General features: G+C 39.4%; 1 protein-coding gene across 4 annotated transcripts in view; it reads right to left on the minus strand.

Annotated features, from left to right (window-relative positions):
- Positions 1-15,001, minus strand: part of BCAT1 (branched chain amino acid transaminase 1) — a 103,932-nt gene that overhangs the window by 18,547 nt on the left and 70,384 nt on the right. For all 4 annotated transcript variants that reach the window (XM_039221713.1, XM_039221715.1, XM_039221714.1 and 1 more), the window contains 3 exons: positions 12,361-12,524; positions 5,454-5,596; positions 178-263 (listed from right to left, as the gene is read on the minus strand). In XM_039221713.1, the coding sequence (XP_039077644.1) occupies positions 178-263; positions 5,454-5,596; positions 12,361-12,524 (393 nt within the window). The remainder of the gene's footprint in view (positions 1-177; positions 264-5,453; positions 5,597-12,360; positions 12,525-15,001) is intronic.

Here is a 15,001-nt window from a genome sequence, read left to right on the forward strand (position 1 = left end):
TATGTATTGGTCTTACCAAGACAGTTCTTCTAGAAGAATTCATTCCACACAAGTTGAGAATTAAAGATTAGATAACACTGGATGGAACTACAGAATATTATTTCAACGCTAAGCGGGGCTTATTGCGATGACTTTTTGTTTCATGCTTATAAAGTGGTTCATGTGAAAGGCACCCACCCATTTGCGTGCCAGGTCCAGAATGCTCTGCCTCGTCACTCCTGGAAGGATGATGCCATCTAGCGGAGGAGTTGCCAGTTCTTCTTCTGTCAAGTAGAAATTGGAAGATTTTCAAACTTTAACTACAGTAGCCGTGCCTTCTATCAACAACCGTCTTTAAAAACTGTTTCTGGCAACTTTGCTAGTAATAAACATGAAGATGATGTTACTGTTCTGCGTTGTCTAATTCCCCAAACTGATTCACCCTTCAAGTAGATCTTCATTTAAAAAAGGAAGAAGAACACAGGTCACTCATCTAATCATCTTCAATTTATCCCTAACTAGGAAAAACTGAGATGGTGTTCCACTGACAAACAGTAAAAGGAAAGTTCTGAAGTCAAAATTAACCTTAGAGGATTAACACTGACTAGTAATTAGAATCATGTGGATAGATCTTACTCAGGAACACTGGTCATTACCAACGCAGGTAAGGATACTGTGCAGGAACCCAGCCTCAAGAAGTGTGTATAGATGCCTATTCAGGTTGGTCACTACTTCTAGATTGCCCTTCGTAGACAAGTCGATCTACAGTGATTTTCAAACCTGGAGGCCTATCCACATCAAATATGGAGATGTTGCCTTCACCCTTTGAAATTCAAATGCTAATGGACTCAGGATGGGTCCAAGGATGTATGTGGCTAACAAGGAAAAAAAAAATAAGAAAAAAAAGAAATCTGAAAACCAAAACAAAACTCCATGGCTGATTCACAGAGAGCCAAGGTGAGACACTGGTCATCTCTGAGAATGATGACCTGCGTCCCTAACCAACACGAGGGCTGGCATGATGATGTGTCTACATGAGTCTGTGTGATCCAACAACCGCACAGGCTCTCCTTACAGAAAAGGTCTGGTGCTCAATATTCCCTTCTCCTCCCCACATCTGGCACCCAGGAATCTAAATCTAGGAAGAAATTTAAATCTTAAATCACTTTATACAGATGTTGAAACTTGTAGCACATGCGCTACTTATGTGTTTGCAGAGGAATATACCAGGCACGCTTCAAAGGATCACCAGGTAGCAAAACCTGTAGAAATCACACTAGTATCTTTATGTGCTGCCAAGCCATTTTATTTTTTATTTTTATTTTCTTTAAAGATTTTATTTTTAAGTAATCTCTACACCCAACTGGGGCTTGAACCCACAACCCTGAGATCAAGCGTCACATGCTCTACCAACTGAGCCAACCAAGTGCTCCACCCCCAAGCCACTTTAAGCAGCTAAAGAGGACTTGAGAAGTCACCTCATATAATCCTTATTTTACAGAGTCATTTAACCATAAATGACTTGCAAGATTGGTGACACTGGGGGACAGTCAGGATGAGAACTTAAGCATCTCAACACTGGGGCCACTGTCCTTTCTTTTCGTATACTGTGGTCTGGGATCACCTGCTCCCCTATGGTTACATCAGGCGTCCCCAGCAAGCAGGCTGTCTGGAAGACCAAAACTCTATATTCATGCCTGTGTCGCCAAAACTTGGCATTATGCCTGGCCCTGGGTGGTATGTAATAAGTGTTTCTGAATAAAAATAAATAAATGAATGAATAATCCTCTGCTCAGAGACAGCAGTATGATTTTTTTGAAGTTTGTTTCTAAAAATCATCTGCCGAAAACCGCTTTCTGGAAAGAAGGAAATTTGTTCTTGGCAATGTTCTTAGGGCTACTCTTTGTCATGTTTAGAAGTGTTGATCTCAAAATAAACCTGTGTTTTGCAATCGCTAGCTAGCTGGATACATAAATGTAGGGATCTCTATGTATGTGTGTGTGCATGCCCACACACTCCACACATACAGACAAACATACTTCCAGTGCCTCCCAAACCGGACCTTCCCTAAAGCTTGCTGAGCTCTAAGGCTACATAAAGTTAAATAAAAACAACGGCCTTGCATGTGCAAGTGCAGTTCTGTGAAATATACTTAACACCCAAAACTGTAACCACTAGCCTAAGGTCAGGACACAGAACATCTGTTTCTCGGGTTGCCAGACAGAGATGATGACATGACAACATTTGGGTGAGAAATATTCATTTTCCTCTGCAACCACAAACATGCTTATGAGAGCCAGAACTAGCTCCAGATTGCCCAACATGAGGAAAACAGAGCCTACAAATACAACTTGTTTTTGACATAGAAATCATTTTTAGGAGATGAAGAAGAATTTAGAAGCAATAATGGCAGGAGGCATCTGTGACATCCCAGAGTCAATTTCTAATACAAACCAGGAATGTGGGTTTGTATGAGTGCCCACATACCATCAGCACAGTTATTGTTTACTCAACAGATATATATATTGAGGTAGGACCGTGTGGCTTATCTATGCACTATCAATAAAGCAGTGAACAAAACTGACATAACCCCTGTTTACTTTCTAATAGGTAGAGGCAAACAATTATTATGTTAAATAGTATGTTACTATGGAAAAAAAAAAAGAAAAAAAAAGAGGGAAGGTAATGGGGAAAGCTAGGCGTGACAGCGGAGGGAGTTTGCAATTTATTATGATGCCCAAAGAAAGCCATACTGAGAATGGGTAAGCAAGCAAAGACGAAAGCAGTGACAGAGCAAGGCACGGCCACATCCAAGGGAAGAAAGCTCCAAACAGTCTGTAAGTGGGTGATGTCTGAGAAGGCTCGTGGCACCTAAGCAGACTGAGGGACATCAACATTCACTGTCATGATCATTCTCCCAGACTAACTCTAAACTCAACCACACAACTGGGTCTTATTCTCAGGAAAGCTCCAGAGTCCAGTGCAAGGTAATAAAACTGTCCCAACAGTGAATAGCAAATGTGTATGTTAAATTACTCACCAACACAGTAAAACAGAGAATCAGTGCTGTGTAATCTTACCACCAGGGTTGCTGTTACGAGAGCCAAAACCACATGAGTTATAGGCCAAGTGCCACAGGTAGTTATTGGGCACAGCACTGTGCTGTGAACACAGATTATCTATTTTATACACCTTTCTTCAGTAGCCATCTCGTCCCAAAGGGGCAATGAGCGTGGGTGCTCATAGAAAGAAGGTAGGTTTTTTTTCTTAATTTTTTAAGTTTATTTTTGAGAGTTAGAGACAGTGCGAGCAGGGGAGGGTCAGAGAGAGAGAGAGAGATACAGATTCTGAATACAGGCTCTAGGCTCTGAGCTAGCTGTCAGCACAGAGCCCGACATGGGGCCTGAACCCACGAACTGAGATCATGACCTGAGCCAAAGTGAGACACTTAACCAACTGAGCCACCCAGGCACCCCAGAAGGTAGGTTTTTACTGAAAGAACTCTACTCACACCGATAGGTAAAGTTTATGAAAATCAATATTTTGTTGATTTTCAACTCATTATCCTTTGTATTTTCCTAAAGCCACATGGTATAAATCAAAGTCAGAGTAGAGTTCTTTCAATGTCTTCTTTTGTTTTTAGCCCAAAGGTTATTCCTTACATTCTTCTGACTTCTCTCATAGTACTGTCCAAACACTCATTCCATTTCTTTTCCCCTTACTTCATATTTTATTTGATCTGTTAGGTGAACACCCTAAAGCTGAAAGAGCATTAAAACTAAAGCTATCTCGGGCAACCATAATGTGAACAGCAACTCTTAAGGTCTTGTGTGTTTTCTAAGAGTCAAAAGACAAATTCACTCATTTCTAGTCTGACCTTTAAAAGCGATGGTGTAAATGGTTCATGATTATTGTTTGGATGAGGGGTAGTTTTTCACCAGGACAAGCTTCTTGTGTTCCTGGTTAAATCATGTAGCTCTGATTCAAACTACTTAAATCTTGACACCTCCCATCCACAAATAATGATGGTACCGCTTCTGTATGACGTAATTGTTTTTGTTTAGGATTGTGTGGTTTCCTTTGGGGGGGGGGGCAAAGGTGTTGGAGTGGTGGGAGGAGTGAGTTGAATCGATCTATTATCTCCTAAATACAGAGCGCAACGTTAGCTGTTTCCCATTTTTCAAGCATAGCTTTTGATGTATGTCATATGAAATGACTCAAATTTAGAAATCACGAATATTCCAGCATAAAGTTTGTTTTTAAATAGTGCCAAGTATAAACAACAGGAAAGGAAGAATCGGCATGACCTGTAGATGCCAAGGATTACGAATGATCAATCGTAGGACAAGGTGTACTCACCACACCTTCTGTTTATTCTACCTCTGACTGGAATATAAGGCTCATCTTACTAGTCTCTGCCACTAACGCTCAAATTAGTGCAGAGCTCTGAAGTCAGCCACATCTGAATCACCACTTTCCTCTATGAGTAGCCAAGAAACAAAAGAGCAATAGAAGTTACTGTAGCTACTTTAAAATACAAATTTCATTTAAAATTTTAATTGAAATGAACACTCAGGTTTTATAAGCATTTGGGAACTTATATTTCTAGTCTCTACACTCAGTACTGTGAAATGAACAGCCCAAGAACATAAATAAGTCTAAAAATATAGTTAAATATTGTTGTGACTATTAAAATTCTAATGGAAAAAGTGCATCTATCTGTATTTTTCCCCACGATTGACCATTTAATACAATACACTGACATTGCCAACACTTCACTAAACCTCTATGGTCTCTGCCAACTAATTAAAAGAGAAATAGAAAAGAAAGATAATGAGCATTCAGGATAATTTAGGTAATACAGAAATACTGATTTTTATAGTACATACATATTAACAGTCTTGAATGAACCAGAATCTAAGTGCAATCCTAAAAGCGATCAATTTGTCCTTAACAAGAATGTGTTTTAATCAAACTGAGCTCCAGAGTAAATCTGGAAGGCTTCTGATGTATTATCAAAATATATAGAAAGGGCATCAGTTGTTAAAAGACTTCTAGCAAGAGAATATACTAAGTCTCATATCAGTAGAATCAGTAGACGATGCTTGTTATTACATTTTATACACACAGTATATGGTGAATTGATCTGAGACCTATCTCCAAATGCAAGGGAATTCAGATAGTAAAGCTGTTAAGAAGATGGCAGAGAGGATAAGGCTACAAATCTTCAAATTGTGGAGATTTAAATTCCTTAAGTTGACATCTCAATAATAAGCACATCTAGAGCCAAAAACCAAAACTTTTATAAAGTCTGTAAGTTTAAACTCATTTCTACTTGAACAACAAAAGCACAGTAGTCCTTAGCCTCTGGACTTGGGCTACTTATTCTTTGTTCTAAGGTCCTAGATCGTTTCCTTCCAGACCTATTGAAAATGAGTGACAAAGAGCAAAGAGCTGAAATCTGAGTGAATTACCTCCATCTTCATTTATCCAGTAAAGAAAAAGATTCATAGTTCCAACTTCAGTTATCTGATTATCCTCTCCGTACAGCCACAGAACCTGCTGACAGCCGTTTTCCACTGCTTCACACTGGGCAAAAAGGGATGAGCCATAATTCCTTTTAAGAAAGAGGAAACATACTGATTATGAATATACCACCTCCTCATCTTTGGTACCAACGTGCATGTGCATGTAATCAATGTACATCTCCTTTATGTATGCATATATATTCTCTAGTTAACAGCATAACATTAAAGGAAACTCATTAGAGAACCTAAATGATCTAACTGCACTCATTTGAGAAAGAACACAGCAAAATACTAACTTGAAAAGTAGAGATAATGAAAAAAGAGGTAAATAGCTAAGTTAATGATAACAGTTAAAAGTTATTAAGTATTTTTCACATTCCAAGCAACTCCCATAAACTATCTCATTTAAATCTCACACCAGGACTATGAGTTAGCCAAACGTGTATCAAATAACATTAAGTAGCAGAGCACCAAGCTGTACTTTTAATTGAGACCTTTCAATATGTCCAAAAACAGCTAATGCCCAATGTCTAAAGTCTCCAAAGGGTGGGACAAAATGTCAAAAACCCTGATTTTAGCCAAAAGTATGCCATAAGCCCATTTTTCTCACTGTGCACTATTAATCCTAGATTATTCAAAACCAAAGGGACATAGCACATCTTCCTAGGATAGCAGTTTAGTTTAATATTATTTTAAATGTGTTATCTTTGATTAAGTGTAAGTGAGAAAATTATGGAGCATATTACAAAATATGGATGAATATTTTTGGATAAAACATAAGAGTCCTCAAATAAATGTCATGTTTGCTTGTCTCCTTAAGCCCCTGGTTGTATAATTCACTCTCCTGGGCTTTCACAGGACATTAGCAAACAAGTTTGGGAAGCACTACCATATGACGATTAGGGCTTGAAAATAAACCCTAAACCCATCCTTGGATTATGACACCCCCATACAAATAAGTAGAAACAACCAAACATACAACAATAACTATTACAAAGCACAAAAGTCATTGTCCACAAAATGCTCATGTAGGCCTTTTTAATGATCTCTTTTATATTTGGTCAAGATCAAAATATCTAATTAGAAGTATAAGTTAGGAGCACGTAGGTGGCTCAGTCGGTTTAAGCGTCCGACTTCGGCTCAGATCATGATCTCATGGTTCGTGAGTTTGAGCCCAACATCAGGCTCTGTGCTGACAGTTCAGAGCCTGGAGCCTGCTTCAGACTGTGTGTCTCCCTCTATCTCTGGCCCTCCCCTACTCGTTTTCTGTCTCTCTTTCTCAAAAATAAACAAACATTTAAAAAAGAAGAAGTAGAAGTTAAACACAAGAGCCATATTCATGGTGGCTATCTGCATTTCATCTTCACAGCTTGCCTTCCTATGGTGCTCTCTTTGGGCCTCCTTTGGAGCCAAGTCATTCTGCTTGGGTTGACAGTCACAATACCTTGCCTTGCACAGCTGAATTCACGGACAAACATGGAACCTACGTTGCCTACATAAGCCCTTCTTATTCACTCATGCATGTTAATGCAGGCAACGGACTGAACCAGCCAGATGCCCCTTGAATTGGTTTTCTGACTTGCAACTCAAACAGTATTGACAAATAACTAAAACATCCTAGAAAAACTATCGAAAATGGGCATTATACTATATAGCTATAGCAATCTGAGTCATGAGGTTTACTCACATCATAGTAATACAAGTTTCATTAAAAGACCTTCAAAATGCAGAAAATAAAATGCAAATTATTGGTGCATGTGGAGATGATACAATTCTTATACACAGGAGGATTTTATTTAATGAGTTTATAAATTAATACAATTTATAATAAAATTTAGGCCATCCATACTCAGAATTAATGGTAAATAAGCAATAATGGAGTTAAAATTATGAATACTTTTTAGTAACGACAAACAAGGATTCAGGAGGAAGTCCAATAGAAAGAGAACAGGTTTGGGGCCAGGAGGCCTAGCTACAGCTCTTGAACTTCTACTATTTGGCTATGTGTGAACTTAAGCAAGTCAGTTCATATTTTTGCCTTAATGAATTCTTCTGGCAAATACAAATACTTGCTTCATATCCTGCATAGAGTCATGCAGAATAAACTGAAACACTAACAATAAAAGCTAAGAAACAGTTTATGTGAGCCTCTTATAGCCTAATGAAATTAGGGTTTTTTTTTTTTTTTTAATGACTTCTGTCTAGTTCACAGATACAGCCAGTGAGATTTTACCATATCTAAAAATAATGACTTCTCTTATAAAATGCTTTTTATTAAAAATTAACAGAGAATTTTCACAGCATAAATAACTAGCCTTTCCAAGAACATTCTAAACATGAGCACATGCGTACACACACACACACTTTTGAGGGAGTGGTTGAATTAAAACCATGATATTTTGGCATTGTGAAGCTACTTGGGCACGAAAGAGAATTTACAGATCTCAAGTGTTTCAGTACATTGAAAGAAAAAAGGGGGTTTTACTTGTTTGGTGCTTATTTGATTTGACTTATTGATTGATTACTATTTTCTATAGGCGGTGCTTTTCCCCCAAATGAGTTTTTCCTCAAAACTCTCCCTCAGGTGTAAACTGTATTATTAATATTCACAGGATAGTGAATCCTTTGATAATATATTTGGGTTTCCTCCCATGTGCTGCCAAAATTCAGAAAAGAAACACATGTCTTTGGAAAAAGAGAAAAATAAAAAAGGTGGGAAACTGTCTTACACAAAACATTTTTCATTGTAAATGGAATAAATATCTAGGAGAAGAGATACTAAATATATCTCACCAAAAGGGTAAATTCTCTTGTGTGAAATCCAATGATTGCTCCTAAGACAGAGTCCAGGAGATGAAACGAGAAAGAAAGCCTCAGAATATCACCTATTGTCTGTTGACAGGGTGCTTAGTACCTGCCAGGGAACTGAGTACTTAAGTCCATTATTTCACTGAATCATCTTAAAACAACATTAGACTTCATTCTACTTTTGAGGACTTATAGGAAGAGGGTAGTTAATTATGTAAGATCATACAGATACAAGCATATGACTCCCACACATCTCTGACTGCCAAGTCCAGGTTGTTAACTGCTAGGTTATAACACCACATTAATTAGGAGCTTTCTACAGCTCAACCACATGGTCGTAGGCACTTTATATTATCCCACTTAATTCTCACAAGTAAGGTGGGTATCACTGGCCTAACTTTATAAATTAGGAAACTGAAGCTTACAGGAGTTAAGTAACATCCCAAGGCAGTTAGGTTTTTAAGCCAAGTCTATCTGACTTCAAAGCTTGTACTTAAGTGGAGAATGAGAGTGCAAAAAAGCAACAACAAAGAAAAAGAAAAAAATAAGAGAAAAGTAGAAAGAAGGCAGCAGGCCCCATTCTTTCCAGATTAACTAAGAAACAAGAAATTGGGAATAAGATGTTCCTCTGATGAAGGACCTTCTTCTGGCTCACTGCTTCCCAACTTTGGCTACACATTAAAATATTCTGATGCTCAGGCTACAGAGTGGACCAAAAAATCAGAATCTCTAGTTGGAGAACCCAAAGAATAGTCGTTGGTGAAGCTGAGTTCCATGCTAACCACAGGTGAGAAGCACTGTGCTAGAACTCTCCTGCAGCTGTGTGCCACTGTATCCCTTCCCTCACTCATGTATATTTAGATATGAAAGAATAATATCTCTGGTGGCTTCATAAAAGGTGGAGTAATCTTAGAAGTTAAAAAAATCCTTCTTTCTTTTCCTCAGACTTACTTAGAAAGCAGAAAGTTCTTGAGCTTAGGAGAATCCACAGCTATTGAATAAATTCCAGTTGACTACAGAGGTCCTAAAAATCTTGGAAGGTAATTATTGAGTTAATTGGTTTAGAGAAGAAGCAGTAACATGTAAACGTAGGGCTGCTGCCAAATGTCTTTGCCAACTAAATAAACAGGTTGATACTAAATGCAAAATCCTGTGTTTTCCTTGCACTTCTCCGGGTGGAGAGTATAGGAGCTTTAGAACCTCTTGGAAACAACAGACAGATGGGTTAAAAGCCCACCCTTTGGGTTACTACCTCCCACATGCCATGTCTTTTATTACTTTTTTAAATGTTTATTTATTTATTTATTTATTTTTTAAATGTTTTATTTATTTCTGAGAGAGAGAGAGAGATAGCGTGAGCAGGGGAGGGTCAGAGAGAGAGGGAGACACAGAATCCAAAACAGGCTCCAGGCTCTGAGCTAGCTGACAGCACAGAGCCCGACGCGGAGCTCGAACCCACGAACCGTGAGACTGTGACCTGAGCCGAAGTCGGATGCTTAACCGACTGAGCCACCCAGGTGCCGCAAATGTTTATTTATTTTTGAGAGAGACAGAGCATGAGAGGGAGAGGGGCAGAGAGAGAGGGAGACACAGAATCTGAATCAGGCTCCAGGCCTGGAGCTTTCAGCACAGCACCTGACGTGGGGCTCAAACCCACAAACCGTGAGATCATGACCTGAGCTGAAGTTGGACACTTAACCGAATGAGCCACCCAGGCTCATTTCTCTTTTATTATAAGATCCAATATTCTCTCCTTTAAAAGATTTCAAGCCAACTTCCATTGATCATAGTCCATCTGAGACTAATGAATCAAAGTATTAATGTTTTTATAATAGACTTTAACATTTTTAAATGTTTGTTTATTTTTTGAGAAAAAGAGAGAGAGACAGACAGACAGGCAGTGCATGAGCACAGCAAAGGAAGAAAGAGAGGGAGACACAGAATCTGAAACAGGCTCCAGGCTCTGAGCTGTCAGCACAGAGCCTGACGTGGGACTCAGACTCACGGACCCCGTGATCATGACCTGAGTGGAAGTCAGACACTTAACCAACTGGGCCACCCTGGCACACAAGACTTTATTTTTTAAAGCTGTTTTAGATTTACAGAAAAAGGGAGCAAGAAGCTGAGTTCCCATATGCCTTATCTCCCATTTCAGTGTCCCCTATTAACCTCTTGCACTAATATACACCTGTGAACACTGATACACTAATATTAACTGAAGCCTATAGTAACATTAGGGCTCAGTCTTTGTTTCACAGAAAACAGGTTTTTTAAAATATTTTTTTTTTAATTTTAGAGAGAGAATGAATGTGCAATGGGGGAAGAAGGAGAGAGAGGGAGAGGGAGGGAGGGAAGGAAGGAGGGAGAGATAGAGAAAGAGAGAGAGAGAGAGAGAGAGAGAGAATCTTAAGCAGTTTCCACACTCAGCACAGAGTCCAACACAGGGATTGATCCCATGACCCTGGGACCATGACCTGAGCCGAAATCAAGAGCTGGATGCTTAACTGACTGAGCCAACCGGGTGCCCCAGAAAATATCAGTTTTTAATTGGCCTATAGTGAGCATGTATTTTGTGATACTGCATTATATCACCTTTATAATAAGTAGCAGGCTGTCTCCATACTAAAAATGAAGGCTTCCCTGCAATTTCTCAATGTCCCCATGTTATCTTTACCCTGGGCGGGTAGGGGGAGCTAGCAAGCAAGATTTAGAAAGGAAAAACTAGCCTCAGGGGAAGTTCTAGCAAAGCAATAAACGCGGTATGCAGGGTACGTATGCTTTTTGAAGAAGTCCAAACAAGTGAAGAAGATATCAATGGAATAAACAAAAGTAGTTGTTTCAACCTGCCTAGCATAGGACACAGGAAGGAGTCCTCTACACAGAAAGGAAAAGAAAGGGACTTCTTGGTTTAATGGGCTTCATTAGGATTTCTCCACCCATGGAAAGAACACAGCTGCAGGGAGTACAGAGAGGACAGGACACAGAGAATTTTCTAACCTCTTTTTCTTTTTGTAGGAAAGAAAAAAATGGGCACCTGGGTGGCTCAGTCAGTTAAGTGTCACTCTTGGTTTTGACTCAGTTTATGATCCCTGAGTCATGGGATCAAGCCCCATGTCAGGCTCTGAGCTGGGTGTGGAACCTGCTTAGGAATCTCTCTCTCCCTCTGTTCCTCCTCACTCATGCTCTCTCGAGAAGAGGAGAGGAGGGGAGGGGAGGGGAGGGGAGGGGAGGGGAGGGGAGAGGAGAAGGCTACAGAAGGTTCAAAGCCAACTGTCAACATCTCTCACATCCCAGCAGCACGTCACTGAATGCTCCAAGGGCTCCCAGAATCTACATGTTTCCCTATAGTCCAGAAGTTGCCACCAAGTCGCCGCCTGGGACCGCTGCTCCCTGCGTCTGTGATACACATCAGCACTTGATGCACACAAAGGAAGAGCCCACACTGGTTAATCCGGCTATTCTCGTTCACCCAGAGGGGCATTCTCATGTCATGGCCAAGTCCACCCCTGAAATTGTCTAACACTTTTCAAATGCTCTTTTATTTCCAGCCAGCTACATATGGCCAATGAGACCAGCCTGACAGAGCCAAAGCAGGGCTGTCCCTTGGCCAGCTGGCAGCAGGTATGGATACAATCTGTGGCAATGAAGACAGCACTTGAGTGGAGCGGGCACCTTCCCCAGACAGGACTCCACGGAGCCAACTGAGAGCCTCGGCCCCAGAGCCGCATGCTCTTTAAGGCCACCTGGCCACCTGCCGCCAGAGACACGGCCTCCAGGGACACTGCATTCAGAGCACGCATGTTATTCCTGCTTTAGTGCCTTCTTCCAGTTCTTGCCTTCGTGTAACATTCAGAGGTTCTCCCTTACAAAGGGTCACAGGTTTAGCCTTTAAACTCCCACCATTTACCACTGAAGAGTAAATACAAAGCAAAAAAGAGCATTTCAAATTGAATATTAATATATGTACTTGGAATGATGTGAGATGGAAATACCTCAATGGTAGTGAGGGCCTCTTTCCTTTAGACAGAGACACAGATTTACTTACCCTCCCATCTTGCAGTCCCCAGTCCCACCTTTCCAGGCTCTGACGTACTTTGGATTGACCCATAGGGACACAGGCTTAAAGGTTTCTCTTGAAAAGTAAGATCCCACTGGGCTCATGATTACAAAAAGCAGGGCTTTGGTAGGCTTCTTGAGTCCAAGGGAAGGCTGCAATAAAATGAAAGTACACACAACTGTTAATTTAAATGTAGATACCAGTTGTAAAGTCTAGAATAGATCTGTAACTATCTCCCAAAGGGGCCATCTCCGTGCAGGAGCTGTTCCTTCTAAAGTTGAGTTACACGAAGCCAGATGGTCTTTTAAGAAGAAAACACAAAGAATGAAGTTTCATTTTGCTTTGCTTTCTGAGTCAAGATTTTAAAAAAAAAAAAAAAAAAAAAAAGCCAATTTGTCAAAAAAAAAATTTTTGTGAGCAGGGTTTTAAGAGGAGAAGTACCATTTGGACAACTAGCTATCTAACACCTTGCAACACTGCACTGACTGGGAATTGAAAAGGGGAAGAACCTAGACATGATTTGGAGATTAGTCTTTGGAGAGAACATGTTAATATTTGCTTTTTTTTTAGATTCACTGACTACTGCTCCTTCAGGACATGCCAGAGCCTCTAGCAGGTGGTGAGTACAAGTGAGTGTGCCATTTCCATACCTGTCACAGGTAACAGACAGCAAGAGTAGAGCTTCTTTAAAGGAAAAGATACCGGAAGAGATAAATACCCTCCCCTCAAAAGCCAGGGAATGAAGGACTCAGGAATTTATAACATGAATGACAAAGGTAGAAAATGGTCTTTCCACAAACACTGGAAAATCATAAGCCAGCAACGCAAAACCATATAAATGTCTCCAGCATAAACACAGCTTTCATAAGTAACTACTGCCAGTTGTTTACTAAGGAGGAAAATTGAAAGACTGAAAGTCTTAAGGACTATGTATTATAAAGTCAAAAAAAAAAAAAAAAAAGGTCACTGGGCTTTTCTATGCGGTTCTAGACCACTGGAAATAAGAACACAAGCCCAGGCCTATTACAGTCTTGGGATATAAAGCGCTTGTGTATAGTCTTCACCAGAGTCTGGTCTGACTAGACGGTGGTAAGATTCTGTCATAGACAGAATAAGAAGAGACTCAACTCCAGCTGATTTTGTGGCTTTTGTTTTGTTTGATGAACTAGCTAAAAGCGGGTCTGGGTTTTTTTTTTTGTTTTTTTTTTTCTGAATTTCATTAGATCTCCCTTCTATTACCTTCTGGTCCAAGGGCCCTCACTCACTACTTATGTCCAGATCATCAAAAATCAGGTAGGTAAAATATTCATGGGTATTTAAAAGGTATCTGTATATGTACACACTGATGCCATCTAAAAGGCATGCAACCCTCAGAAAATGTGAAGATGATTCCATTTATATTCCATGTGAATATGAGACCAAGAGAGGTTTGGATGGCCAGAGTCAGCAAGCAACAACAAGTTTTGGTTTTTTACTTGTTTGGATTTGTTCTTAGTCGGGGCTGAACAGGACTCACCTACCAATAAAGAACGAAGAGCCTTAAAATTTCATTTGCCTTTTTTAAAATTTCAATGTTTGGGAGAAAAAACTTCAGAATGATAATACAAACCTGCCTTTCTTCCCAGCTTTGATAAAAACTGACTATCTTATCTCTACACTTTTTTTTTACCTATCAGTAAAGTAAAGCAATGAGACTTTCATCATAGAGGAGCTTTGAAGCTTAATTTTTTAAAAAAAATTTATGAACCCTCATACTGAGTAATGAAGAGAAGCTTCCCACCCTAACTTAGATACGATCTATAGGACACTTCTTCAGTCATTTATCTACCTTCTATTGTTTCTGAATGAAATAGCTTATTTGTGGGCAAACAGCTAAGCATTTTATTGGAGAACACATAAATGTCTGGGCTTTCTTCTCTCTGAACTCATGTATTTTTCACAATCTGCGTTATACTAAAAGCAGTAACTCATCATCATGGAAATACTGTTGTGAGTTGATTTTCATCTTATTCATTTCCTTCCCCTGATTTGAAATGATGGGTGAACTTGCATTTATTCCACTAGGTGGTGGTATAGAAAGCACAGATGGAAAATGGAATAATCTTATGTGTTAAATCTATTTCTGGAAAAAAAAACTCAGTAAACCTTTAAGGAACACTTTTATTCTTGGCAAGCAGGTAAATTATAGACTAGAATTTTCCAATGTGAGAAAATGTAGGTATGTGTACTAACATTTTATTTTCTGAAATTTAAGCAAAGTCAATTCATGTTTTTTACAAGTACTTCAAGTACTAGTGTCGAGCACAGCTTACACCTTCATCCTCAAATGATTACTTATATCGATCGCCTTCTCATGAAAAGACCTCTGTGACATTATTGCAAATGGTCACATTGCTTCAAGAGTGAAAATAAATAAAAGCTAACTGTATCAGGAAGGGAGCTTTGGGACTGGGTTTGTTTCTACCCTCAGGAATCTTTATTTTCTCTGAATTCTCCCTTCTATCCTGGAAAGCAATTTAAATTCTGTGCTACTGCTGCAATTAAGAATAAGTTCTTTTATAATATTAATTAAATGGCAGTATACATACTTCTCTGATGACAAGGTCAGGCTTCTATTCAAATAAAGCAA

Source organism: Hyaena hyaena, unplaced genomic scaffold (genome assembly GCF_003009895.1).
Source record: "Hyaena hyaena isolate Hyena2069 unplaced genomic scaffold, ASM300989v1 scaffold_1001, whole genome shotgun sequence".
NCBI classification, from domain to species: Eukaryota; Metazoa; Chordata; class Mammalia; order Carnivora; family Hyaenidae; genus Hyaena; species Hyaena hyaena.